The sequence below is a fragment of the Chiloscyllium punctatum genome, chromosome 12, assembly GCF_047496795.1.
Source record: "Chiloscyllium punctatum isolate Juve2018m chromosome 12, sChiPun1.3, whole genome shotgun sequence".
In the NCBI taxonomy this organism is placed as follows: domain Eukaryota; kingdom Metazoa; phylum Chordata; class Chondrichthyes; order Orectolobiformes; family Hemiscylliidae; genus Chiloscyllium; species Chiloscyllium punctatum.
This window is the reverse complement of record NC_092750.1, coordinates 70,997,767-71,022,875: the sequence shown is the minus strand read 5'-3', so window position 1 is coordinate 71,022,875 and position 25,109 is coordinate 70,997,767. Positions and strand designations below refer to the sequence as shown.

Genomic DNA, 25,109 nt, shown 5'->3' with positions numbered 1-25,109 from the left:
AATGCCCAGCATATCCTCCTTCTTAACAACCTGTTTGAGCATATCAGCCTGTTTCACACCATCCTCACAAACGAAAAGGTCCCTCTCACTCGTGAATACTGAAGCAAAGTATTCATTAAGGGCCTCCCCTACCTCCTCCGACTCCCGGCCCAGGTTCCCTCCACTATCCCTGATCAGCCCTACCCTCACTCTGGCCATCCTCTTGGTCCTCACATAAGTGTAGAATGCCTTGGGATTTACCTTAATCCTACCCACCTGAAGTAAGCTTCCTTCTTCCTCTTGACTAGATGTTCCACATCCCTTGTCATCCAAGATTCCTTCACCTTACCATCCCTTCCTTGCTTCAATGGGACAGACCTATCCAGCACTCACAGCAAGTGCTCCCTGAACAACCACCACATTTCTGTTGTGCATTTCCCTGAGAATACCTGCTCCCAATTTATCCTCCACAGTTCCTGCCTCATAGCATTGTAATTCCTCCTCCCCCAATTAAAGACTTTCCCATACTGTCTGCTGCTATCCCTCTCCGTGACTGTAGTAAATGTAGAGAAGTGTCCTCACCCATATCACATACTGAGGTGAAGAGATTGGCTCAGAAAGATATAAAAACACATCGAGCAGTTCACAGACAATCGCCGAGGATTATTTCTCTCTGCTTTGCTGGGCTTAGTGATTTCTGGTGAGTCTGATCTTGCCACACGAGGAGCAGATGATTTACAGACTCAGATTTCTGCACGTTTTCAGTGACGTCTCTTTGTGTGTTTGCTGTCTCCCAAATCACAAGCCAAACAGGGGTGTGAACAGTGGACTAGGGTGACCTCTTTAGAACAACTTCTGGGATATCCTTCAATAATTGGTGTTATCCTCATGGGCGTGTCCAGCACTCTAGGGTTTGGGCGAAACAGCGTCTTTAAGAGCCCTGTACCAGGTTTCTGGTCAGTGCCCTGCCCTGAGAAACCAATTCTGAGGCACAAGTCACTAAATGCTACAACTTGAGCAAAGGGTCTGCTGTTGACCCACATTTCCTGCTACAGAATCTGGGGGATCTGGTCAGATGTATCCTTTGCTTCCAAAGTCTGGTGTAGGATACCGCATACAGAGAGATAGAGAAAGAAGGAAGTGCAGACAGACACAGGAAGAGGGGGAGAGAGGAGGGTTGTGGGAATGCAGAGGGACAAAGGTTAAAGTGAACATGCTCGGGTTGCCATTCCAGTACTGTTCAATCCGTATTTAAGCACAGAATCACAGGGTGGGAATTTAACTGCGGCAACTGATCATGTAACCTGAAAAAATGGAAAACAAAAGTACATTTGTTCATGGGAAACACACAGAGTGGGTTTAGATATGGGCACATACTATTTAATAGCTGTGTTTTTGGAAAACAGCAACAGGATCAGCCAGAGTCAGCACAGATTTCCAAAAGGAAAATCATGCCTGGCAAGCTGACTGGACTTTTGTGATGAAGTAAGTAGCAGAGTTGATAAGGAGCCCAGTTGATGTGATTTACTTTGACTTTCAGAAAACTTGCGATAAATTCCCACATAAGAGATTAGCGTGCCAAATTAAAATGCATTGGGTTGGGGGTAGTGGACTTACATTGGTAGAGAACTGGCTGGTAGACAGGAACAAAGAGTAGGAATAAATGGGATCAAGTGTTTGAGACCCCAGCAATTCACATTGTATATCAATGTTTGTGGCACGGTGGCTCAGTGGTTAGCACTGTTGCCTCACAGGGTTTGATTCCTACGCGGGCAACTATCCATGTTAAGTTTGCACATTCTCCCCGTGTCTGCGTGGGTTTCCTCCGGATGCTCCAGTTTCCTCTCACAATCCAAAGATGTGCAGGTCAGGTGAATTGGCCATGCTAAATTGCCCGTAGTGTTAGGTGTGTTAGTCAGGGATAAATATTGGGTAGGGGAATGGGTCTGAGTGGGTTACTCTTCGGAGGGGCGGTGTGGACTTGCTGGGCCGAAGGGCCTGTTTCATACTGTAGGGAATCCTCTCATCTAAATGAGGGTAGGGGATGTGTTATCTCTAAATTTGCAGATGACACAGAGCTGATGGGAGGGTGAGCTGTGAGGAGGATGCAGAGATGCTTCAGTGTAATTTAGACAAGTTGAATGAGTGGGTAAATGCATGGCAGATGAAGTACAATGTTGGTAAATGTGAAGATTTGGAGATGCCAGTATTGGACTGGGGTGTACAAAGTTAAAAATCACACGACACCAGGTTATAGTCCAACAGGTTTAATTGGAAGCACACTAGCTTTCGGAGCGACGCTCCTTCATCAGGTGGTAGTGGAGCCCTCCACGATCACCTGATGAAGGAGCGTCGCTCCGAAAGCTAGTGTGCTTCCAATTAAACCTGTTGGACTATAACCTGGTGTCGTGTGATTTTTAACTTGGTAAATGTGAAGTTATCCACTTTGGTGACAAAAACATCCATGAGAAGAATGAATGGTGGGGCAGGCTCAAAGAGTCAAATGGCGTACTCCAGTTCCTGTTTCTCTCTCACACACACGTGCAGAGAGTGAGGACACTCACACAAATATCGAAGAGTAACTTTTCCGTTAAGGTGTGTATAAGTCTCTGCTCACCTGGCTGAGGGAGATGATTGATGGCGATCGCTTTTTCTCTGCAGTGGGACCTCCAGTGGTATCTCCCTCTTGTGGTTCCGCTTCAGGCAGGGAACTGCTTTGAGAAGGAGGAACAGAAATGTTACTGAAGTTGTCTCCACCTTCCTAACTCTATCCCTTCAGCTTTAGCTCTTTGAAATGTTTTCCTTATGAGCAGTGTTAAATCTCACTCTAGTTTATTCAGAAATATTTCTGTGCTTTGCTCCAGCCTCCCAGCTATTTCACTACCCGCAATTTTACTCCTTCACGAAACAATTCTGGCTCATTTCTGCTCCCTCTGTACAGCAGCAATTGAACTGTAAAAGCAGGCAAAATATACTCTCGGTGTAGTTCCTGCACTGTGAGTATTGAGCAGTTTGCATTGGTTTTTCTGACTAAGGGTAATTATTATGAATTTTAGTGTTGAGAGTCCCAGTACTTATTAGATAGACAGAAGCACGCACACAGGTTAGAAATGAGAGTCTTGCTTTAACCTTGAACAGAATGAAACAGCCCAAGACATTTCACAGGAGTATGAGGCAAGGCTACACAGGGATGAGGACTTTAAAATCAACCCACTGCCTGACTAGGAGCCAATGTCCTGAGCATTGGGATGATAAGGGGAAAGGTTTAGATGGGAGTTAACACATGGGCAGCAGAGTTTTAGGGGGATCTCAAGTTTTCAGGATAGAATGTGGGAGGTCCACCACCAGTGGCTTCACAAATAGACGGGTGGTGAAGAGGCCATTTTGTACACTTGCCTTCATCGGTCGGAGCATTAAGTACAGGAGTTGGAATGTCATGTTACTGCTGTACAGGACATTAGTAAGAACACATTTGGAGTACTGCTACAAGATATCCTGAAAAGGATGCAAAAAACATTTACAAGAATGGTACTGAGACTGGAAGGTTTGAGCTTTGGAAAGGCTGGAACTCGTTCTCCCTGGAGCTTTGGAGGCTGAGGGGTGACCTTGTAGGGGTTTACAAAATCACAAGGGTGAATAGCCAAGGTCTTTTCCCAGGGTAAAGGAGTCCAAAACTGGAAGACTTAGAATTAAGGTGAGAGGGGAAAGATTTAAAAGGGACCTGAGGGGCAACATTTTCACTTACAGAGTGGTGCATATATAGAATGAGCTGCCAGAAGAAATGGGAGAGGTGAGTACGATTACATCATTGAAAAGACAGTTGGAAAGATTTAGAGGAATGTGGGCCAAAGGCAGGCAAATGGGACTAGTTTAATTTAGGAAATCTGGTTGGGCAAAGGGTCTGTCTCCGTGCTGTTTACATCATTGTATCAGAATAATGGAAATCAAAGGGAACAAAAGGGAGAGTGAAGGGTGTTTGCAGCAGCTGAGTTAGACAGAGGTAAAACTAGCAATATTCCAGAGGTGGAAATCCATAGTCTAGTCATCATGTGATTTGAAGCTCCCTTTCAGCCTGAATACGGCACCAAAGTTGAAGCGGACTGATTTCATCTCAGCTTGCCTGTAATTTCCTCCTTTAAGATGCTCCTGAAGGTGCGCCTGTTAGATCCAGCCTTAGTTTGCCTGCCTTCCCGATGTGGTTCAGGGTCAGACTTTGCTCTGACAATTGCCCCTACGAAATGCCTTGGGATGTTTCTCTCGATGAAGGGTGCTACCGAAGAGCGGCTTTTCTTTTTGTTTTGGAGAAGAGGCAGAGATATTGAAGTGGAAATACAGGGCTCAGTAAAACCTTTTCCCCATACTTAAAGGAGGAAACCTGGGGAAGGCAGGCCGATAGTGTTGAAAGGGCAATTCCTCAGCTGGGTGTCTGACTGACAGGAGACCAGTGGGATCTCAATCAACTATCAGCACTCGGACTGCATTTGTACAGAGTTCTGGAAGCAGCTAGTTAACAGGGGAAGCTGTGTCCCATTGCTGTCAAGCTATGTGGAACAGGATGAAATTTGACAGCATCTAATATCTGACGATGCAGACAATCCCATGAGTGTCACTAAGAAGATAGGATAGTCAGGGGTTCACTGGCAGAGCATGTTTACTGAGGTCTTATATACTGTTATATACGCACAGAAGGGACTGTGATTTCCTACCTGACCTGGAGCAGGTGCTCAGACATCTCGGACTGTTTACAACACCACGCCCTGAAAAAAAAATCACAGGGTGAATATTTACCAGTCAATTAAATAAATAAAATCAAACACACCACACTAACATACTGTACATCAGCGACAAATTACTATCCACTGATTTCTACAAATAGTGCTCGTTATCGAGACCAGACTGAGCATTTTTGTACAATTTGTAAAGGCCAGGGTGCGCAAAACAATCAGCAGTTCAAAAATAGCTTGAATGGGCGTCTCAGTGAGGCAGAACTGAGTGAGTGCTGCACTGTCAGTGAGACAGTACTGAGGGAGTGCTATACTGTCAGTGAGACAGTACTTAGTGCTGTACTGTCAGTGAGACAGTACTGAGGGAGTGCTATACTGTCAGTGAGACAGTACTTAGTGCTGTACTGTCAGTGAGGCAGTACTGAGGGAGTGCTATACTGTCACTAAGACAGTACTGAGGGAGTGCTGCACTGTCAGTGAGACAGTACTGAGGGAGTGCTATACTGTCAGTGAGACAGTACTTAGTGCTGTACTGTCAGTGAGGCAGTACTGAGGGAGTGCTATACTGTCAGTGAGACAGTACTTAGTGCTGTACTGTCAGTGAGGCAGTACTGAGGGAGTCCTATACTGTCAGTGAGACAGTACTTAGTGCTGCACTGTCAGTGAGACAGTACTGAGGGAGTGCTGCACTGTCAGTGAGACAGTACTGAGGGAGTGCTGCACTGTCAGTGAGACAGTACTGAGGGAGTGCTGCACTGTCAGTGAGACAGTACTGAGGGAGTGCTGCACTGTCAGTGAGACAGTACTGAGGGAGTGCTGCACTGTCAGTGAGACAGTACTGAGGGAGTGCTGCACTGTCAGTGAGACAGTACTGAGGGAGTACTGCATTGTCAGCAAATCAGTACTGAGGAAGTGCTGCACTATCGGTGAGACAGTACTGAGGGAGTGCTGTACTGTCAGTGAGACAGTACTGAGGGAGTACTGCATTGTCAGTGAGACAGCACTGAGGGAGTGCTGCACTGTCAGTGAGACAGTACTGAGGGAGTGCTGCACTGTCAGTGAGACAGTACTGAGGGAGTGCTACACTGTCAGTGAGACAGTACTGAGGAAGTGCTGCACTATTGGTGAGACAGTACTGAGGGAATGCTGCACAGTCAGTGAGACAGTACTGAGGAAGTGCTGCACTGTCAGTGAGGCAGTACTGAGGGAATGCCGCACTGTCAGTGAGATAGCACTGAGGGAGTGCTGCAGTGTCAGTGAGGCAGTACTGAGGGAGTGCCCCACTGTCAGTGAGGCAGCACTGAGGGAGTGCTGCACTGTCAGTGAAACAGTACTGAGGGAGTGCCGCATTGTCAGTGAGGCAGCACTGAGGGAGTGCTGCACTGTCAGTGGGGCAGCACAGAGGGAATGCTGCACTGTCAGTGAGGCAGCACTGAGGGAATGCTGCACTGTCAGTAAGACAGTAGTGAGAGAGTGCTGCACTGTCAGTGAGGCAGCACTGAGGGAGTGCAGCACTGTCAGTGAGACAGTGGTGAGAGAATGCCGCACTGTCAGTGAGATAGCACTGAGGGAGTGCTGCACTGTCAGTGAGACAGTGGTGAGAGAATGCCGCACTGTCAGTGAGACAGTACTGAGGGAGTGCTGCACTGTCAGTGAGGCAGTAGTGAGAGAGTGCTGCACTGTCAATAAGGCAGCACTGAGGGAGTGCTGCACTGTCAGTGAGGCAGTAGTGAGAGAGTGCTGCACTGTCAATAAGGCAGCACTGAGGGAGTGCTGCACTGTCAGTAAGACAGGACTGAGGGAGTGGTGCACTGTCAGTGAGATCGTACTGAGGGAGTGCTGAAATGTCAGTGAGACAGTACTGAGGGAGTGCTGTACTGTCAGTGAGGCAGCACTGAGGGAGTGCTGCACTGTCAGTGAGATCGTACTGAGGGAGTGCTGCACTATCGGTGAGACAGTAGTGAGAGAGTGCTGTACTGTCATTGAGGCAGCACTGAGGGAGTGCTGCACTGTCAGTGAGACAGTGCTGAGGGAGCGCTGCACTGTCAGTGAGACAGTAGTGAGGGAGTGCTGCACTGTCAGTGAGACAGTACTGAGGGAGTGCTGCACTGTCAGTGAGGCAGTAGTGAGAGAGTGCTGCACTGTCAGTGAGACAGTACTGGGGGAGTGCTGCACTGTCAGTGAGGCAGTAGTGAGAGAGTGCTGCAGTGTCAGTGAGGCAGTAGTGAGTGAGTGCTGCACTGTCAGTGAGATAGTACTGAGGGAGTGCTGCAGTGTCAGTGAGGCAGTAGTGAGTGAGTGCTGCACTGTCAGTAAGGCAGCACTGAGGGAGTGCTGCAATGTCAGTGAGGCAGCACTGAGGGAGTGCTGCACTGTCAGTGAGACAGTACTGAGGGAGTGCTGCAGTGTCAGTGAGGCAGTAGTGAGAGAGTGCTGCACTGTCAGTGAGGCAGCACTGAGGGAGTGCTGCACTGTCAGTGAGGCAGCACTGAGGGAGTGCTGCACTGTCAGTGAGACAGTACTGAGGGAATGCTGCACTGTCAGTGAGACAGTACTGAGGGAGTGCTGCACTGTCAGTGAGACAGTACTGAGGAAGTGCTGCACTGTCAGTGAGGCAGTACTGAGGGAATGCTGCACAGTCAGTGAGACAGTACTGAGGAAGTGCTGCACTGTCAGTGAGGCAGTACTGAGGGAATGCCGCACTGTCAGTGAGATAGCACTGAGGGAGTGCTGCAGTGTCAGTCAGGCAGAACTGAGGGAGTGCCCCACTGTCAGTGAGGCAGCACTGAGGGAGTGCTGCACTGTCAGTGAAACAGTACTGAGGGAGTGCCGCATTGTCAGTGAGGCAGCACTGAGGGAGTGCTGCACTGTCAGTGGGGCAGCACTGAGGGAATGCTGCACTGTCAGTGAGGCAGCACTGAGGGAATGCTGCACTGTCAGTAAGACAGTAGTGAGAGAGTGCTGCACTGTCAGTGAGACAGTACTGAGGGAGTGCTGCACTGTCAGTGAGGCAGCACTGAGGGAGTGCAGCACTGTCAGTGAGACAGTGGTGAGAGAATGCCGCACTGTCAGTGAGATAGCACTGAGGGAGTGCTGCACTGTCAGTGAGACAGTGGTGAGAGAATGCCGCACTGTCAGTGAGACAGTACTGAGGGAGTGCTGCACTGTCAGTGAGGCAGTAGTGAGAGAGTGCTGCACTGTCAATAAGGCAGCACTGAGGGAGTGCTGCAATGTCAGTGAGGCAGCACTGAGGGAGTGCTGCACTGTCAGTAAGACAGTACTGAGGGAGTGCTGCACTGTCAGTGAAATCGTACTGAGGGAGTGCTGCACTGTCAGTGAGGCAGCACTGAGGGAGTGCTGCACTGTCAGTGAGATCGTACTGAGGGAGTGCTGCACTATCGGTGAGACAGTAGTGAGAGAGTGCTGTACTGTCAGTGAGGCAGCACTGAGGGAGTGCTGCACTGTCAGTGAGACAGTGCTGAGGGAGCGCTGCACTGTCAGTGAGACAGTACTGAGGGAGTGCTGCACTGTCAGTGAGACAGTACTGAGGGAGTGCTGCAGTGTCAGTGAGGCAGTAGTGAGAGAGTGCTGCACTGTCAGTGAGACAGTACTGGGGGAGTGCTGCACTGTCAGTGAGGCAGTAGTGAGAGAGTGCTGCACTGTGAGTGAGGCAGCACTAAGGGAGTGCTGCACTGTCAGTGAGATAGTACTGAGGGAGTGCTGCAGTGTCAGTGAGGCAGTAGTGAGTGAGTGCTGCACTGTCAGTAAGGCAGCACTGAGGGAGTGCTGCAATGTCAGTGAGGCAGCACTGAGGGAGTGCTGCACTGTCAGTGAGACAGTACTGAGGGAGTGCTGCACTGTCAGTGAGACAGTACTGAGGGAGTGCTGCAGTGTCAGTGAGGCAGTAGTGAGAGAGTGCTGCACTGTCAGTGAGGCAGCACTGAGGGAGTGCTGCAGTGTCAGTGAGGCAGTAGTGAGAGAGTGCTGCACTGTCAGTGAAGCAGCACTGAGGGAGTGCTGCACTGTCAGTGAGGCAGTAGTGAGTGAGTGCTGCACTGTCAGTGAGACAGTACTGAGGGAGTGCTGCACTGTCAGTGAAGCAGCACTGAGGGAGTGCTGCACTGTCAGTGAGACAGTTCTGAGGGAGTGCTGCACTGTCAGTGAGACAGTACTGAGGGAGTGCTGCACTGTCAGTGAGGCAGTACTGAGGGAGTGCTGCACTGTCAGTGAGGCAGCACTGAGGGAGTGCTGCACTGTCAGTGAGACAGTACTGAGGGAGTGCTGCACTGTCAGTGAGACAGTACTGAGGGAGTGCTGCACTGTCAGTGAAGCAGCACTGAGGGAGTGCTGCAGTGTCAGTGAGGCAGTAGTGAGAGAGTGCTGCACTATCAGTGAGGCAGTAGTGAGAGAGTGCTGCACTGTCAGTGAGACAGTACTGGGGGAGTGCTGCACTGTCAGTGAGGCAGTAGTGAGAGAGTGCTGCACTGTGAGTGAGGCAGCACTAAGGGAGTGCTGCACTGTCAGTGAGATAGTACTGAGGGAGTGCTGCAGTGTCAGTGAGGCAGTAGTGAGTGAGTGCTGCACTGTCAGTAAGGCAGCACTGAGGGAGTGCTGCAATGTCAGTGAGGCAGCACTGAGGGAGTGCTGCACTGTCAGTGAGACAGTACTGAGGGAGTGCTGCACTGTCAGTGAGACAGTACTGAGGGAGTGCTGCAGTGTCAGTGAGGCAGTAGTGAGAGAGTGCTGCACTGTCAGTGAGGCAGCACTGAGGGAGTGCTGCAGTGTCAGTGAGGCAGTAGTGAGAGAGTGCTGCACTGTCAGTGAAGCAGCACTGAGGGAGTACTGCACTGTCAGTGAGGCAGCACTGAGGGAGTGCTGCACTGTCAGTGAAACAGTACTGAGGGAGTGCTGCACTGTCAGTGAGGCAGCACTGAGGGAGTGCTGCACTGTCAGTGAGACAGTACTGAGGGAGTGCTGCACTGTCAGTGAAGCAGCACTGAGGGAGTACTGCACTGTCAGTGAGACAGTACTGAGGGAGTGCTGCATTATCAGTGAGGCAGTAGTGAGAGAGTGCTGCACTGTCAGTGAGGCAGCACTGAGGGAGTGCCTCACTGTCAGTGAGGCAGCATGAGGGAGTGCTGCACTGACAATGAGACAGTACTGAGGGGGTGCTGCATTGTCAGTGGAGCAGTACTGCCGGAGTGCTGCCCTGTCAGTGAGACAGTACTGAGGGAGTGCTACATTGTCTGCAAGGCAGTATTGAGGAAGTGCCACGTTGTCAATGAGGCAGTACTGGAGGGTGCTGCCATAAAAAATCAAAGAAGTCAAAAATGCTTTTGGAATTAATAATTTTTCATGTTTGTGGTTCTTGGACCGTTCCCCCTTCCCCCATCGCTGAGCGATTAACCTCACCTTGAGGGGCAGCTCCTGAGCAGTACTGCTAAAGTCAAAGCTGCCATTGCTGAGGCCAATGTCAGGACCACCACAAACCAGGTGTCTGGCTTCCAGTATTCATCCAGCAGGGTCACTATTTTATTCACTGGTGTCCTCGTCTGTGAATAAAGAGAGCAGAAAACATCCATGATATTGATTAAAAAGACAACGGCTATGACTGTAAGTGTAATACATTCTCATTTCCAAACAGCATTCCAAAATATATTGCACATAAGGGTACTTCATAAGAACCCATGATGGTCAGGGTGGTGTTTTCGTTTGAATTGAGGATTGGCTTGTAGAAAACACAGTTGTGATAAAGGAAACATTTCCTGATGGCGACGTGTAAGTCGTGGAGTACCGGCACCCGATTGCTTATAATATCTATTAATGAGTTAGAGTGCGGTAGCGAACTGAGAGAGTGCGGTAGACAGAACAGAGAGTGGTGCACTGTCAGTGAGACAGTAATGAGGCAGTGCTGCAATTGTCAGTGAGAGAAAACTGAGGGTGTGCTGCACCGTCAGTGAGACAGTACTGCGAGGGAGTGCTGCATTATTAGTGAGACAGTACTGAGTGGGTGCTGCATTATTAGTGAGAACGTACTGAGAGAGTGCTGCACTGTCAGTAGAGATTAGAGTGCTGCCTCTCACATTTGCTGATGAAGTTTGTGTCACAGGTAGACAGGATAGCTCAGAAGGCATTTAGCACACTTGCCTTCAGTGCTCAGGCCATTGAATATGGTTGAGGTTGTACAGGATGTTAGTGAGGTCTCTTCTGGAGTGTTGTGTACAGTTCTGGTCACCCTACTATAAGATGAATATTATTAAATTGGGGAGGCTTCAGAAAAGCTTTACCAGGATGTTGCAGGGAATGGAGGGTTTGAATGATAAAAATAGGCCAGGACATTCTTTACTGGATCGTAAGAGGTTAAGCGATGACCTTATTGAGGTTTATAAAATCAAAAGGGGTCCAGATAAGCTTCTTTTCCTTCGGGTAGGGGAGTTCAAAACAAGGGGGCACATTTTAAGGTGAGAGGAGAAAGTTTTAAAAAAGGACTTTTTCACACAGAGAGTGGTTTATGTGTGGAACGAACTGCCGAGGAAGTTGTGGATGCAGGGACAGTTACAAAATTTAAACAGCATTAGGATAAGTACATGAATAGGAAAGGTTTGAAGGGATATGGGCCAAACACAGGCAAATGGGACTAGTTTAGTTTGGGAACATGGTCAGTGTGGACCGAAGGGTCTGTTTCCATGCTGTATGACTCTATTACGTAAAAATAGGTGGAAAGACAAATAGCAAGGCTGACACAGGAGTCTGCAGAGGGATATTGACAGTTTGAGAATGGGCAAAAGGTTGGTGGATGGGATATGATGTGAGGTTGTGTTGCAGTGGTAGTGTGCTAGACAAAGAGGCCTACATTCAAGCCCTACTGCTGCAGAGATGTGTAACAGGTTGATTCGAAAAGTAGGTTAATGAAAAATTATGTATAAAGTGAGGGTTATGAGTAGAAGAGCCAGATTCTATTTAAATGGGAAAGCTTCAGTACAGAGTGTTTTGGGAGTCCTCGTGTATAAAGCACAAAAAGCTCATATCCAATTTCAGCTGGTAATAAGGAAGGGAAATGGAATGTTGGCCTTCACTTCAAAGATGTGGAGGTGCCGGTGTTGGACTGGGGTGTACAAAGTTAAAAATCACGCAACACCACGTTATAGTCCAATAGGTTTATTTGGAAGCACTAGCTTTCAGAGTGCTGCTCCTTCCTCAGGTAGCTTTGGAAGAGGATCATGAGACACAGAATTGATAGCAAAAGATTACAGTGGCATGCAACTGAAGTGATATATTGACCAAACCTAAATTGCTGTTAAGTCTTTCATCTTTTAGAATGGGTTGCTGGTATCTGTTCATTAATATGTAAATTTCACAACTTCTTTTAAGTCACATTCTCAAGGTAACTGAAGGTTTTATAAAAAAAAAGGTGACATCTCAGCTCAGACAATGCATTAAAGGAGTGAGGATGGAGTCTGCCTGTATCCCAATCTTGAGTCAGACTGGTTCTATTTCCAAAATAGGAATTTATAAAATATTACATGGATTGACTGCCTCCATTAACAGCTGCAGATTGTGTGTTTTGTCGAAGGGAAGATAGACTGGCAAGTAATACAGTCCAGAGAAAGTTCACTAGGATGATACTAGGTACAGAGGCATTTTCTTATGAGGAGAGGTTGACTAGGTTGAACTTGTACTCATTGAAGTTTAGAAAAGTTAGAGGAGATGCTATTAAAACATATAACATTCTTAGGGGGTTCGATAGGGTAATTGCAGAAGTTCAGGGATGTGCAGGTTAGGTGGCTTTGGCTTAATGTAGGGTTATGGGTCTAGAATGGGAAGTGGCTCTGGGTGGGATGTTCTTCAGAGGATCAGTGCAGATTCAATGGGCTGATTGGCTTCTATCTGCACTGCTGGGATTCTATGATTCTATGATCTGGGTCCAGATCAGACAACTCAGTTGGAGCTGCTGGTCCCTCCTGGGATCAGTCAGTATCACTCTGGACAATGCTAGTCAATGCAGCTCCTCACTGGACCACTCACATTAACACAGAGGGCACACACTTGAGGACTGCTGTTTATGGGAATGAAACCAATTGAAATTTGAGATTTACAGGAACTCAAGAGTTAGCAGCAGGAATAGACCATATAACTTGCCAAGTCTGTTTCACCATTTAATGTGATCATGGCCGACCTTTAACTCCACTCGCAATGTCTGGGTTCCTTCTGTTTTGACCTCAGCTGATGTAATGACTGAACAATTTCAATCCCAGGCTGAAACCTAGCTTAACACACCATATTTTTATTTCTTTTGGTTTTAATGAAGTGGTCTCTTGCCGAACGAAAGTATAAAAATGATGTAGGTTTTGCCTGAACCATAAAACTGAAGTTTATTAATAAAAGAAATGAAATTAAAATAGAATAAACCAAACAATCTGTTTATAACACAAATTCAAAGACTTTTGCACACAATAATAGCGCAATCCCATTAATTCCAAAATATGTCTTTATAAATTGAAAGGAAAAATACCGGTTTGTTATCACATCACTGATATAGTACTTATACCAGCACCCCTGATTTTAACACCTCACTAGACTTTGTGACTTTAACGTATAGACTGGAACTGTAGATAGAATTTTATAGTTTTCTAAGACTCTCCCCTGCTCATGAACCACCATAAATGAAGTCCCAAATGAACCAGTCTCTCTTCATATGTCAGACATCAGGCTGGTAAACATTCATTACACTCCCTTCATTGTTGGAACACTCTTTGTCAGATAACGAAACCAAAAGTGCACACAACACATTGTCTCTCCAAGGCTGTGTACAACTACAGCAAGATGTTCCTGCTCTTGTTTTCGAATCCTCTTGCTGTGAAGGCCAACATATAATTTCCATTTTTATCAAGACCTAGATGAGGGCGTAGAAGGATGGATTAGTAAATTTACAGATGACATTAAGGTTGGTGGAATTGTGGATAGTGCTGAAGGATGTTGCAGGTTACAGAGGGGTAAAGATAAGCTGCAGAGCTGGGTGAGTGGTGGCAAGAGGAGTTTAATGCAGAAAAAGTGTGAGGTGATTCATGTTAGAAGGAGCAACAGGAATAAAGAGTACTGGGCTAATGGTAAGATTCTTGGTAGAGTAGATGAGCAGAGAAATCTCGGTGTCCATACAGATCCCTGAAAGTTGCCACCCAGGCTGATAGGGTTGTTAAGAAGACATGCGGTGTATTGGCTTTTATTGGTAGAGGGATTGAGTTTTGGAGCCACGAGGTCATGCTACAGCTGTACAAAACTCTGGTGCGGCCACTTGGAGTATTGCTTACAGTTCTGGTCATCGCATTATAGGAAGGTTGTGGAAGCTTCGGAAGGGTTCAGTGGAGATTTACCAGGATGTTGCCCGGTATGGAGGGAAGGTCTTATGAAGAAAGGCTTGAGGGACTTGAGGCTGTTTTGTTAGAGAGAAGAAGTTTGAGAGGCGACTTAATTGAGATCTATAGGATAATCAGAGGGTTATGTCAAGAGACATTTTGGAATTGTAAGTGTAAAGTTACTTGTTCCCTACCAGTTGTTCCAATGAAGCTTTCATATTGTATATCACCAGATAATTCCTTTTGAAAAACCAGTCTCACTAGGTGCTGGCAGTTATAATCTCCCACACTTACAGTTGATGGTGTAGTCGTAGTTGGTGTGGTAGTTGTCCAAGGAACTACGTGGACAATGACAATCGCTGTGGTTGTCAGTTCAACTTTTGAATCAGCACCGTTATTGTCGGTGACTTGAATGAGGAGTTCAAAGGTCGTTGGGTCAGAGATCCCATCTAGATTATACGAGAAGGTGTTTCTTGAGAACAGGGCACTGCCCTGGGAAATGAAGCGGTCGTTTATATTTCCTGGTGGGATTAAATAAATATAGTTTTAATTGAATATTAGAAAGTTGCAATATGTAGATGGGGCAAGTTAAATTTCTCTCATTTCCTACCCTGGGAACAGTGAATTCTGACCTGTTATTAATAGTATTCTTTGACAGGCAGTTGATGGTGAGAGTAGAAAAGCAGACTGGCACTGAGTACCATCTGCTTCCACTTATACATTGCCAGAGATCTGAGGTTTGACACTGGCACTACTGACCTCCATCAACACTCTCCTGAGACACCAGAGACACTGGGGACTAAAGTGTCCCTAGTAACCCCTCCAATCCTATTGCCAGTTCTCCAAAGAATCATATTTCTAAATCTCCTTTCCCTATCTCATAATATCTCATGGGTAATAGAATAGTGTAGGTTAGATGAGCTTCAGATTGGTTTCACAGGGTGGCACAACATCAAGGGCTGAAGGCCTGTACTGCACTGTAATGTTCTCTGTTCTAATGATCTATGTATTGTTCTATGTTCCAATTACTGTACTGAAGTATAGTCACTGTTGTAACTGAGGTAAATGCTGCAACCATTTTGCACTTGGCAGGCTCTCAGACATTCTGTCCTGGATATTCACCCAGAAAGGTTGCAGGAGCTCGGGCGGCAGAGGTTGAGGTCTCTCTGGGTGCTGCAGAGCTTTAACGCCACAGTGTGTGACAGATTTCCTAACCAGAGGGCAGCCTGATAGACCAGCTTGGCTCCTGGGTGGGTAAGAACATCTCTAGAGGTAGTTGCAGAAGCAGGCATGGCATGATCCCAGATGCTAGGCTAGAAGTTGTCCAATCCTTAGGGGAAGAGTCTTCTCAGGGTGTTTGGATAGGAAGAGTGATGAATGATGGAGTGGGAGATTGGGAGAAGGCTAGGAGATAACATTCCTCCTTATGGACCACAAATGGGGTTGGAAATGCACTTATGATCTCCCTAAATCCACTTCTAGTGTCACCTCATTTAGATTTGGTGAGATTCCAGAGGCCTGGCGAAAACAGTAATATAGAGGGACATGAACAGTTTGAGAATGTTCACAGTAATGTTGGAATTGCCGATCTGCCTCCTGTTCTGTCTCCATTTCTATTTGAAGTGAGGATTTTAAAATTGGACCAGACCCAAGACATACCTTGTTGGGGTTAATGGGTCACATGCCTATTACAGGGAAAGCCCCGCCCCCCCCACCCCCCCACACCACCCACACTTCCCAAATCACCCTGAGAGAACCTCAGTTTAGGCCCTGCTCTGACAGACAGCAGCTCCAACACTGCACCACCCCTCAATGGGGCATCAGTCTGGACTTTGTCTTCAAGTTTCTGGGGACGGATGCCAAGCCACAAACTCCTGCAGCAAGACAAGGGTGTCACCAACTGGTACTCACCCTCCCCTAAAGGCTTTTAGAGCTTAAACACACCTCCAAATAGTTCCAGCCCAAAGGGGTGTTACGCAGCATATCCCAACCACGCAAGGGAACTGGCAGCTCCTTGTGCTTGTAAAATTGCGATACAGATAAACAGGTCTCACCACCAACAATTCTGTAGTTGAGGAGATCAGAATCTTTGTCAGTACAGAACAGTGTAACAATGGGGAGATTGTTTGCTTGTGTAGAGTAGATTGTTTCCTTGTAGAACGGGGGAGAACATACAGGAGGAACATCATTTACATTCTGCAAGTAAAGAATGCACCAGTCAGTTGTGTGCTGCCATTCCCGCACTGGCTCACTCAGGCTGGTGTTTCATTGCCTGGGAAAGGTTCAGCTTTCAATCTTGCCACAAGGGGGAAATGGGGTGATTGTACGGTGGGGAGGCATCACCCACAGAACAAAAAAGGAAAAGTTGTGAACATGTACATGTCACTTTAAGGTTTATACATGGAGTCAATTGTCCTATATTGTTAAAAATGACACAACACCAGATTATAGTGCAACAGGTTATTTTGGAAATACAAGCTCTCGGAGCGCAGCTCCTTCGTCAGGTAGCTAGTGCGGCAGGATCATAAGACACAGAATTTATCGTAAAATATCAAAATGTCACAGAACTGATGTGATATATTAAGCCAACCTAAATTGCTGTTAAATCTTTAATCATTTAGAATGGGATGCAGTTTTCAAGTGATTAATGTGTAAATCCCAGAATTTCTTTCAAGTCATGTTCCCAAGATAACTTAAGGTTTTATTTAAAAAAATGACATCTCAGCTCAGACAAGGTATTGAAGGTGTGAGGTTAGAGTCTGCCTGCGTCCTAACCTTGAGTCAGACTAGTTTTATTTCCAAAATAGGAATTTATAAAATGTCACATGGACTAACTGCCTACAGATTGTATGCTTTTTGAACAAAATGGAATGTATTTGCAAATACAAATCTTCTAAGCTTTTAAAGTTTTGACAGCAATCTAGGTTGGTTTAATACTTTGTGTCAGTTGTAGGTGGCAGAAATGGCGGAGAATGATGCCATGTACACAGAGTTTGGTAGGGTGGAAGGTGAGGACCAGGGGCGTTCTGTCCTTGTTGTGGTTGGAGGGGTAGGGTCTGAGGGCAGAGGTTTGGGAAGTGGATGAGATGCGTTGGAGGGCATCTTTAACCACGTGGGAAGGGAAATTGCAGTCTTTAAAGAAGGAGGCCATCTGCTGTGTTCTGTGGTGGAACTGGTCCTCCTGGGAGCAGATGCAGCGGAGGCGGAGGATTTGGTAATAAAGGGATAGCATTTTTGCAGGAGGTGGGTGGGAAGAGGTGTAATCCAGGTAGTTGTGGGAGTCGGTGAGTTTGTAGAAAATATCAGGGTCGAGTCGTTTGTCGTTGATGGAGATGGAGAAGTCCAGGAAGGGGAGGGACATGTCAGAGATGAATTTACATTCATCCTCCACCATTTTTGCCACTGACAAATGGACCCCACCACCAGGGATATATTTCCCTCTCCACCCCTATCCGCTTTCCATAAAGACCGTTCCCTCCGCATCTACATTGTCAGGTCCACGCCCTCCAACAACCCACCCTCCCCTCCCGGCACCTTCCCTTGCCTCCACAGGAATTGCAAAACCCTGTGCCCACACCACCCCCTTCACCTCCATCCAAGGCCTCAAAGCAGCCTTCCATATCCACCAAAGTTTCACCTGTATTTCCACACATGTCATTTATTGTATCCGTTGCTCCCGATTCAGTCTCCTCTACATTGGGGAGACTGGTTGCCTTCTCGCAGACTGCTTTAGGGAACATCTCTGGGACACACCAGCAACCAACCCCACTGCCCTGTGGCCGAACACTTCAACTCTCCCTCCCATTCAACCAAGGATATGCAGGTCCTGGGCCTCCTCCTTTGCCAATCCCTTACCACCTGATGCCTGGAGGAAGAACACCTCATCCTCTGCCTCAGGACCTACCAACCCCATGGCATCATGGTGGATTTCACCAGTTTCCTCATTTCCCCTCCTCTGACCTTACCCCAGTTCCAATCTTCCAGCTCAGCACCTTCCTCATGACCTGTCCCACCTGTCCATCTTCCTTCCCCTCTGACCTATCACCTTTACCCTCACCTCCATCCACCTATTGCACTCTCGGCTACCTTCCCCCCGCCCCCTCCCCCCGCCATTTTTCTCTTCACCGCCAAGACTGTCAACCTCATTCCTGATGAAGGGCTTTTGCCTGAAATGTGGCTTTTCCTGCTCCTCGGATGCTGCCAGACCTGCTGATTTTTAACTTTGTCCACCCCAGTTCAACACCAGCACTCCACATCATGTCCTATATTGACCAGCGTACGGACAGTGGGCACTGTTGCTTTAGCACAGGAGAGGGGGAAGGGGATCGTGGGTGACTGTGTATATGAGGGGCTGCTTTTTGGTCCTCAGTAAGCTGCCGTATTTGGGACACAAGTTGGTCGTGGAGAATGTGACAAAGTCTGTGAACATGTGGCGAGGGCCAGACCCAGCGATCAAGAAATATATGTGCAACTTGGTTAAGTCCTTATGATGCAGGATTACATTCCTGGGGGTGTGAGGACTAAACTTATTTTCTCTGTGAGCATAAGTCAGACAATGAAAGTTTGGTTCTTTTGAAACTTGAAGAGCAAAGTGAGCGAGTTAATTTAAGAAGCTGGATTTGACGCATTTATGAGACTCGCTGGCACCAAGTGTTTTCAGGAAAAAAGATGAATCACTGTCCATCAGTAGCTTGTGATTTGGGTACAGTTTGTCACAGAGAGAGAGCAGTTGGTGCTCAGAGCTCCAACATCCTGCCAGTCAGAAAAGAAACAGCAGTTAAAGTCCTCGGTGGAACTTGAACCTGAAGTAGCTAGCTCAGAAATATGGAGCCTATACGCTGTACCCCAAGACCTACTGAAGCAGTTCACAGGGAAACTCTTTACTCCTGGGAGACCAGCCTTGTCAACAGATCCAGGTTATCTTCATTATCCTTAGATGTTGGAACAGGTATAGGCCATTGAGTACATTGAGTCTGCTCCACCATTCAATGAGATCCTGGCTGAACTAATAATCCTCAACTCCACTTTCCCCATAATCTTTGATCCCTTAGTATTTAAGAATCTGTCTATCTCAGACTTGAATATACTAATAACCCAGTCCTCTAATGATAAAGAATTCCGTAGCTTCACTATCCTCTGAGAGAAGAAATTCCTCCTCATCTCTGCCTTAAACAGAGGACCTCTTATTCTGAGATTATGCCCTTTGGTCCTAGACTCTCCCACAGTGGGAAACAACCTCTCTGCATCTACCCTGTCAAGTCGTAGAGTCATTGAGATGTACAGCACAGAAACAGACCCTTCAGCCCAACTCATCCATGTCGACCAGATTTCCTAAATTAACCCAATTCCATTTGCCAGCATTTGGCCCATATTCCCCTGAACTCTTCCTAATTATATACCCATCCAGATGTCTTTTAAATGTTATAATTGTACCAGCTTCCATCACTTCCTCTGGTAGATCATTCCATACATGCACCACCCTCTGCATGAAAAAATTGCCCCTTAGGTCCCTTTTAAATCTTACCCCTCTCATCTTAAAACTATGCCCTCTCGTTTTGGATTCCCCCACCCTGGGGAAAAGACCTTGTCCATTCACCCTCTCCATGCCCCTCATGATTTTATAAATCTCTATAAGGTCACCCCTCAGCCTCTGACCCTCCAGGAAAATAGCACCAGCCTATTTAGCCACCCCTTATAGCTCAACCCTCCAACCCTGGCAAGGTACTTCTAAATCTTTTCTGAACCCTTTAAAGTTTCACACCATTCTTCCTATTGTCTAAGAATCTTGTGAGTTTCAGGAAGGACACCTCTTGTTCTTCTATATTCCAATGAGTATAGGCCCAATCTACTCAAGTCTCCTCATGAGATAGTCCCAGTGTACCCAGTATCAGTCGAGTAAATCTTCTTTGGACTGCCACCAATGCCAATATATTTTTCCTTAGATAAGGGGACCAAAACTGTTCACAATATTCCAGCAATGACTAGTGCCTCATATAATGTTTGAAAATTGCCATTTTTTTAAACTCTATTTCATTTAAAATATAGGCCAACATTCCATTGCCTTCCACATTATCTGCTGAATTTGAATGCTAACTTCCTGTGCTTTACACACAAGGACTCTCAAATCCTCTGTTGCTTGGCTTTCTACAGTCTCTCTCCATTTAAATAATATTCAGCTCATCTAGCCTTCCTGCCAAAGTGTGTAATCGCAAATTCCATCCAGGTTATACTCCATCTGTGAAGTTTCTGCTTAGCTTGTCTATATCCCTCTGTAGTCAAAGAATGTGGTGTTGGAAAAGCACAGCCGGCAGGCAGCAAACAAAGAGCAGGAGAATCGATGTTTCGGACATAAGCCCTTCATCAGGAAGCACAGGGGAATTGATGTTTTGGGCTTAAGTCCTTCCTCAGGGCTTTCTCCTACATCCCTCTGTAGACTCTGTAACATCATCAACACTTGACTTCTCATTTATTTTTGCGTCATCCGCAAACTTAGTGATAGTACATTCACTTCCCTTATCTGAGTCAGTAATTTTGGTCCAAGCACTGATCCCTTTGGTTCTTCACTAGTTCTGGCTTGCCATTCTGAAAATGTTCCCCTCATCTCAACACTTTGTCTTCGATGAGTTTGCCAATTCTGTATCCATGCTAATATACTACCTCCAATGCCATGGGCTCCTATCTTATTAACCTAATGTGTGATACCTTATTAAACCTTCTAAAAAATTCAAATATATTACACCTACCATTTCCTCTTTATCTAACTTGCTTATTAACACCTCAAAGAATTCTTGTAAATTTGTCAGGCGTGATTTGCCCTTCATGAAACCATGCTGACTCTGCTGGATTATATTATGTATTTGTAACTGCTCTGCTATTACATCCTTTACAATTGACTCTAATGCTTTTCTGATAATAGGCATTAAGCTAAGTGGACTATAATTACCTGTGTATTTTGTCTCTTTCTCTTTTTAAATAAAGTTGTTAAATTGATAGTTTTCCAATCCTCTGGGACTCTTCCAAAAGCTAAGAATTCCTGGAAGATTTTTACCAGTGCATCCACTATCTCTGTAACTACTTCCTTTAATATCCTAGGATGTAGTCCATCAAGTCCAGGAAACTTATTAGGCTTTAGCCCCATTAGTTTCCCTAGCACCTTTTCCAGTTGTGTTTACTATTGTGTTTATTTCCTTTGCCCCTTGACCATTTTATAATTTTGGGCTCATTTGCAACTCCTCCATTGACATTCCATCGGAAAGGTCAGGAAGTGGAGGGAAATCATCGACAGCTGGCCAGTGATGGGATTGGCAGACTTGTGGTGGTCTTGTGTTCCAGAATGGAGAATGGGCACATTTACAGGAATTTCCCCTCTCTTTATTGGTCCAACCTTGGAAAAAGCAAATGGAGGCACACTGCCTGGGTGGGCTGGAGAGAGGTGGATGGAATCTGCTGTCACTCTGTCAGATATGCAAAATGCTCCCTCTCATACCTGAACATTGATGGTGTACTGAGCGTAACTGGTTCTTTGTTGGAGGCTACCAGACACCTCATTGCGATTCATGTCAACCGCCTGAATTGTCAGTGTATAGGTGTCAATTCTTTCGAAATCAAGTGGAACCAGAGTGTTGATTTGGCCTGGAAAAATAATGATCAGAAATCAAATTGGGAGACAACTGACAAGTTAGAAACCACGCAGTTTATAAAATACAAAGGTAACTGGATAGGAAAATCAAGCCAGAACACCAGGAATATTCGACAAGGGGTTGGGGCTTTGTGGGACAGCCAGGAAAATGGAGTCAATGCCACAATCAAATTAGGTCCTTGATTCCTTGGATCCGACAAAACTACATGTAGTGACGTTGATGCTAAGAGCTTCAATTGACTACTGCCTCCACTGCTCCCCCCACCCCTCAACCAAAGTCAGTGCTTCCTGGCTCCAATGTTAAGTGCCTTCTCTCTCATTTAAAGGTGCACCCTCTTGTTCTGAATCCTCCCACCAATGGAAACTGTTTCTCTATGTCTATCCTCTCAAATCCATTTCACATTGTAATGTTTTGAATTCAATGTGACTAAGAGCTGAATAAGAAGAGAAAAGAGCATTGTTCAATTCAAAATGTTAGTTCTGTTTCTCTCTCAGCAGCTGCTGTACGACGTGCTGAGTATTTGCAGCACTTTTCTGCTTTCACCTCAGATTTTCAGAGAGATCTGGGTGCATCACACAGAAAGTCTGAATGCAGGGACAGCAAATGGGGATCTAGTATGTTGGCCTTAATTGTAAGACTATTTGAGCAAAGGAAGGAAGTCTTGCCAGAATGTCCAATTGAGTGAGATCACACAATGTGTGGTTTTGTATATATATGTATATGTATATATGAGGAAAGATACACCTGTATTGAAGGTGGTACAGTGAAGGTTCACTCAATCAGTCCCTGGGATGATGGCCTTATCCTATGATAAGAGGCTTAGTTGATGGATCTATATTCTTGAAGTTTAAAAGAGAGGCGACCTCATTATAATATACAAGATTCTGAAAGGATGTGATACTATGGACACTAAGGTTTTTTTTAGATTAGATTAGATTACTTACAGTGTGGAAACAGGCCCTTCGGCCCAACAAGTCCACACCGCACCCGCCGAAGCGCAACCCACCCATACCCCTACATCCACATCTACCCCTTACCTAACACTATGGGCAATTTGGCATGGCCAATTCACCTGACCTGCACATCTTTGGAGTGTGGGAGGATACCGGAGCACCCGGAGGAAACCCACGCAGACACGGGGAGAACGTGCAAACTCCACACAGAGAGTCGCCTGAGGCGGGAATTGAACCCGGATCTCTGGCGCTGTGAGGCAGCAGTGCTAACCACTGTGCCACCGTGCCGCCCATGGTCTTTCACTGCCCATTGCTGGGGTATCTAGAACACAGGACACAGTCTCAAGATACGGATCTAATCATGAAGGACTGAAATTCAGATAAATTTCTTCACTCTAAGGGTTGTGAATCTTTGGAATTTTTTTACTGCAGAGTATGGCAGATATTCTAGTGTTGAAAATATTTAAGGCTCCCGGGGAATCAAAGTGTATGGAGGGTGGGTAGGGAAGTGGGGTCGAGATCCAGTATCAGTCTCATGTCATTAGATGGCAGAGTGAGATCCAAGAGCCGCATGGTCTCTTCCTGTCTCTATTCCTTATCTTCTCATACAGCTAGCCTGGTAGTCTAACACCAGTTAAGCTACAACATCATTCCAAATTAAACTCGGTAGATCAACCGAGTGAAAGAATCTTTGGGACTGATGTCAAGAGATTACTCATCACACAAGGAGTGAGCGATGTGTGGAATGGACATCAGTCAGCAGAGGAAACAGGAACCTTAGGTTCATTTAAGGAGTGACTGAATTCTGTTTTTTTGGGAAGACTGTTGACTTCCTTGGATTGATGAATCAAATGCCATTCTCGGCTCAGTGTCCAGCACATGTGCTTCTGAGTCACACAGTTGGGGCACTCCAGGGAGTATCTTTCTGATGAAAATATTACACTGAGGCCTGACCTGCCCTCTCAGGGGAGTAAGAGGAACAGCAGACTATCTTCTGGTATCCTGGTCAATATTTATCTCTAAACAATACCACAAAAAAACAGACTATCTATTCACTTATTAATTGTTTGCAAGAGCTTACTGTGCACAAGTTAATTACTATATTTCCTACATTTTAGCAATATCTACAATTCAGAAGTACTTCATTTACACCTTGCATAATACAAAGTTATGAAATATGCAACATGAAATCATGTCCTTTCCTTTCAAAATACTCTTAGCTACTTGTGCCCTGTGATTTGGAGCAATGCACTCACTCAATAGGCTATTAGGCATCTGTCTGTTTCTTTTAATCTACTGTTCCCTGCCACTATCAGTTCCATACATCAACCCAGCCAATGCCTTGAACAGATCCAGTAGCCCCAGTCACTCCCACAATATGAAGAACACTAACCAGTGTATGGGTGAATGTAGAAAGTTGGTGGAGCATGATCAACAATGGAGAAACGCAAGTTATTATAGACCCAGTCAGCATCTGTAGCATTCACTACGCCCACCAGTGTGTTCACTGGACTGTTCTCTGGAACCGAGAAAGTTCTGAGGCCATGAAAGACAGGGGGGAACTCATTGACTTGACTGACAGTGACCAGCATTGAAACAGTTGCTGAAAACAAATCAGAAAAAAATAAGTTAGAAAGGAGATACTGCAAATTCCTTTACTTAGCTCCACCTACAACAAGAAATATAGGCTTCTCCACTGGCTATTTTTCTCTCTTGCAGTTGAAAGGAATGTAAAACCAGAGCTTCAATAGGTATATGCAAAAGGAAGGAAGTAGCAAAAATAATCAATACAGGCAAGATACTACAGATGCTGAAAATCTGAAACAAACACAGTGAATGTTGAAGAAATTCTGCAGGTCTGACAGTTGATATTTTGAGGAGAAAGTGAGGATTGCAGATGCTGGAGATTGGAGTCGAGAGTGTGGTGCTGGAAAAGCACAGCAGGTCAGGCAGCATCCAAGGAGCAGGAGAATCAACGTTTAAGGCCAGAGCCCTTCATCAGTTAATATTTTGAGTCTTGTATGAATCTTCCTCAGAAGAAGGAGGAAGTTGAAGGACATTTCGAAGAGCATAACACAATCAGGCTGATTTAGCACGGCTTTGTGAAAGGAGAAACTTTATTAAGTTTCTTTGACAACGTAACAAACAGGGTTAATAAGGTGTACCAGTAGATATGGTGCATTTTATAATATTCCACATAGAAGTTTACTACAGAAGAGAAGAGCTTATGGTTTTGGAGATTATATATTTGTCAGAATAGAAACTGACTAACATATAGAGTCAGAATACTTTCAGGTTGAGGAGCTTTGCTTAGTTGATTATTGGCATGCGGGGTTATCCACTGAGTGCTGAGTCCCTTGGACATTGGAGTTTAGCAAAATGGGAGGTGAACCTTTTAAACATAAGATTCTGCAGGAGCTGGCTAGACTAAACAATGGGGAAATCTATAACTAGAGTACA

At 45.9% G+C, this 25,109-nt stretch overlaps 1 protein-coding gene across 1 annotated transcript; it reads right to left on the bottom strand.

Moving 5' to 3' along the window:
- Positions 1-1,274: 1,274 nt before the first annotated feature.
- On the bottom strand, positions 1,275-24,187 carry LOC140483456 (cadherin-related family member 4-like). Its single transcript, XM_072581656.1, has 8 exons — positions 24,043-24,187; positions 21,543-21,688; positions 16,111-16,252; positions 14,351-14,577; positions 10,116-10,255; positions 4,686-4,736; positions 2,597-2,690; positions 1,275-1,283 (listed from the first exon to the last, which is right to left on the bottom strand). Exons 2-8 carry the CDS (start codon positions 21,612-21,614, stop codon positions 1,275-1,277), a joined length of 735 nt encoding a protein of 244 aa, XP_072437757.1. The 5' UTR covers positions 21,615-21,688; positions 24,043-24,187.
- Between the last annotated feature and the right edge of the window lie 922 nt (positions 24,188-25,109).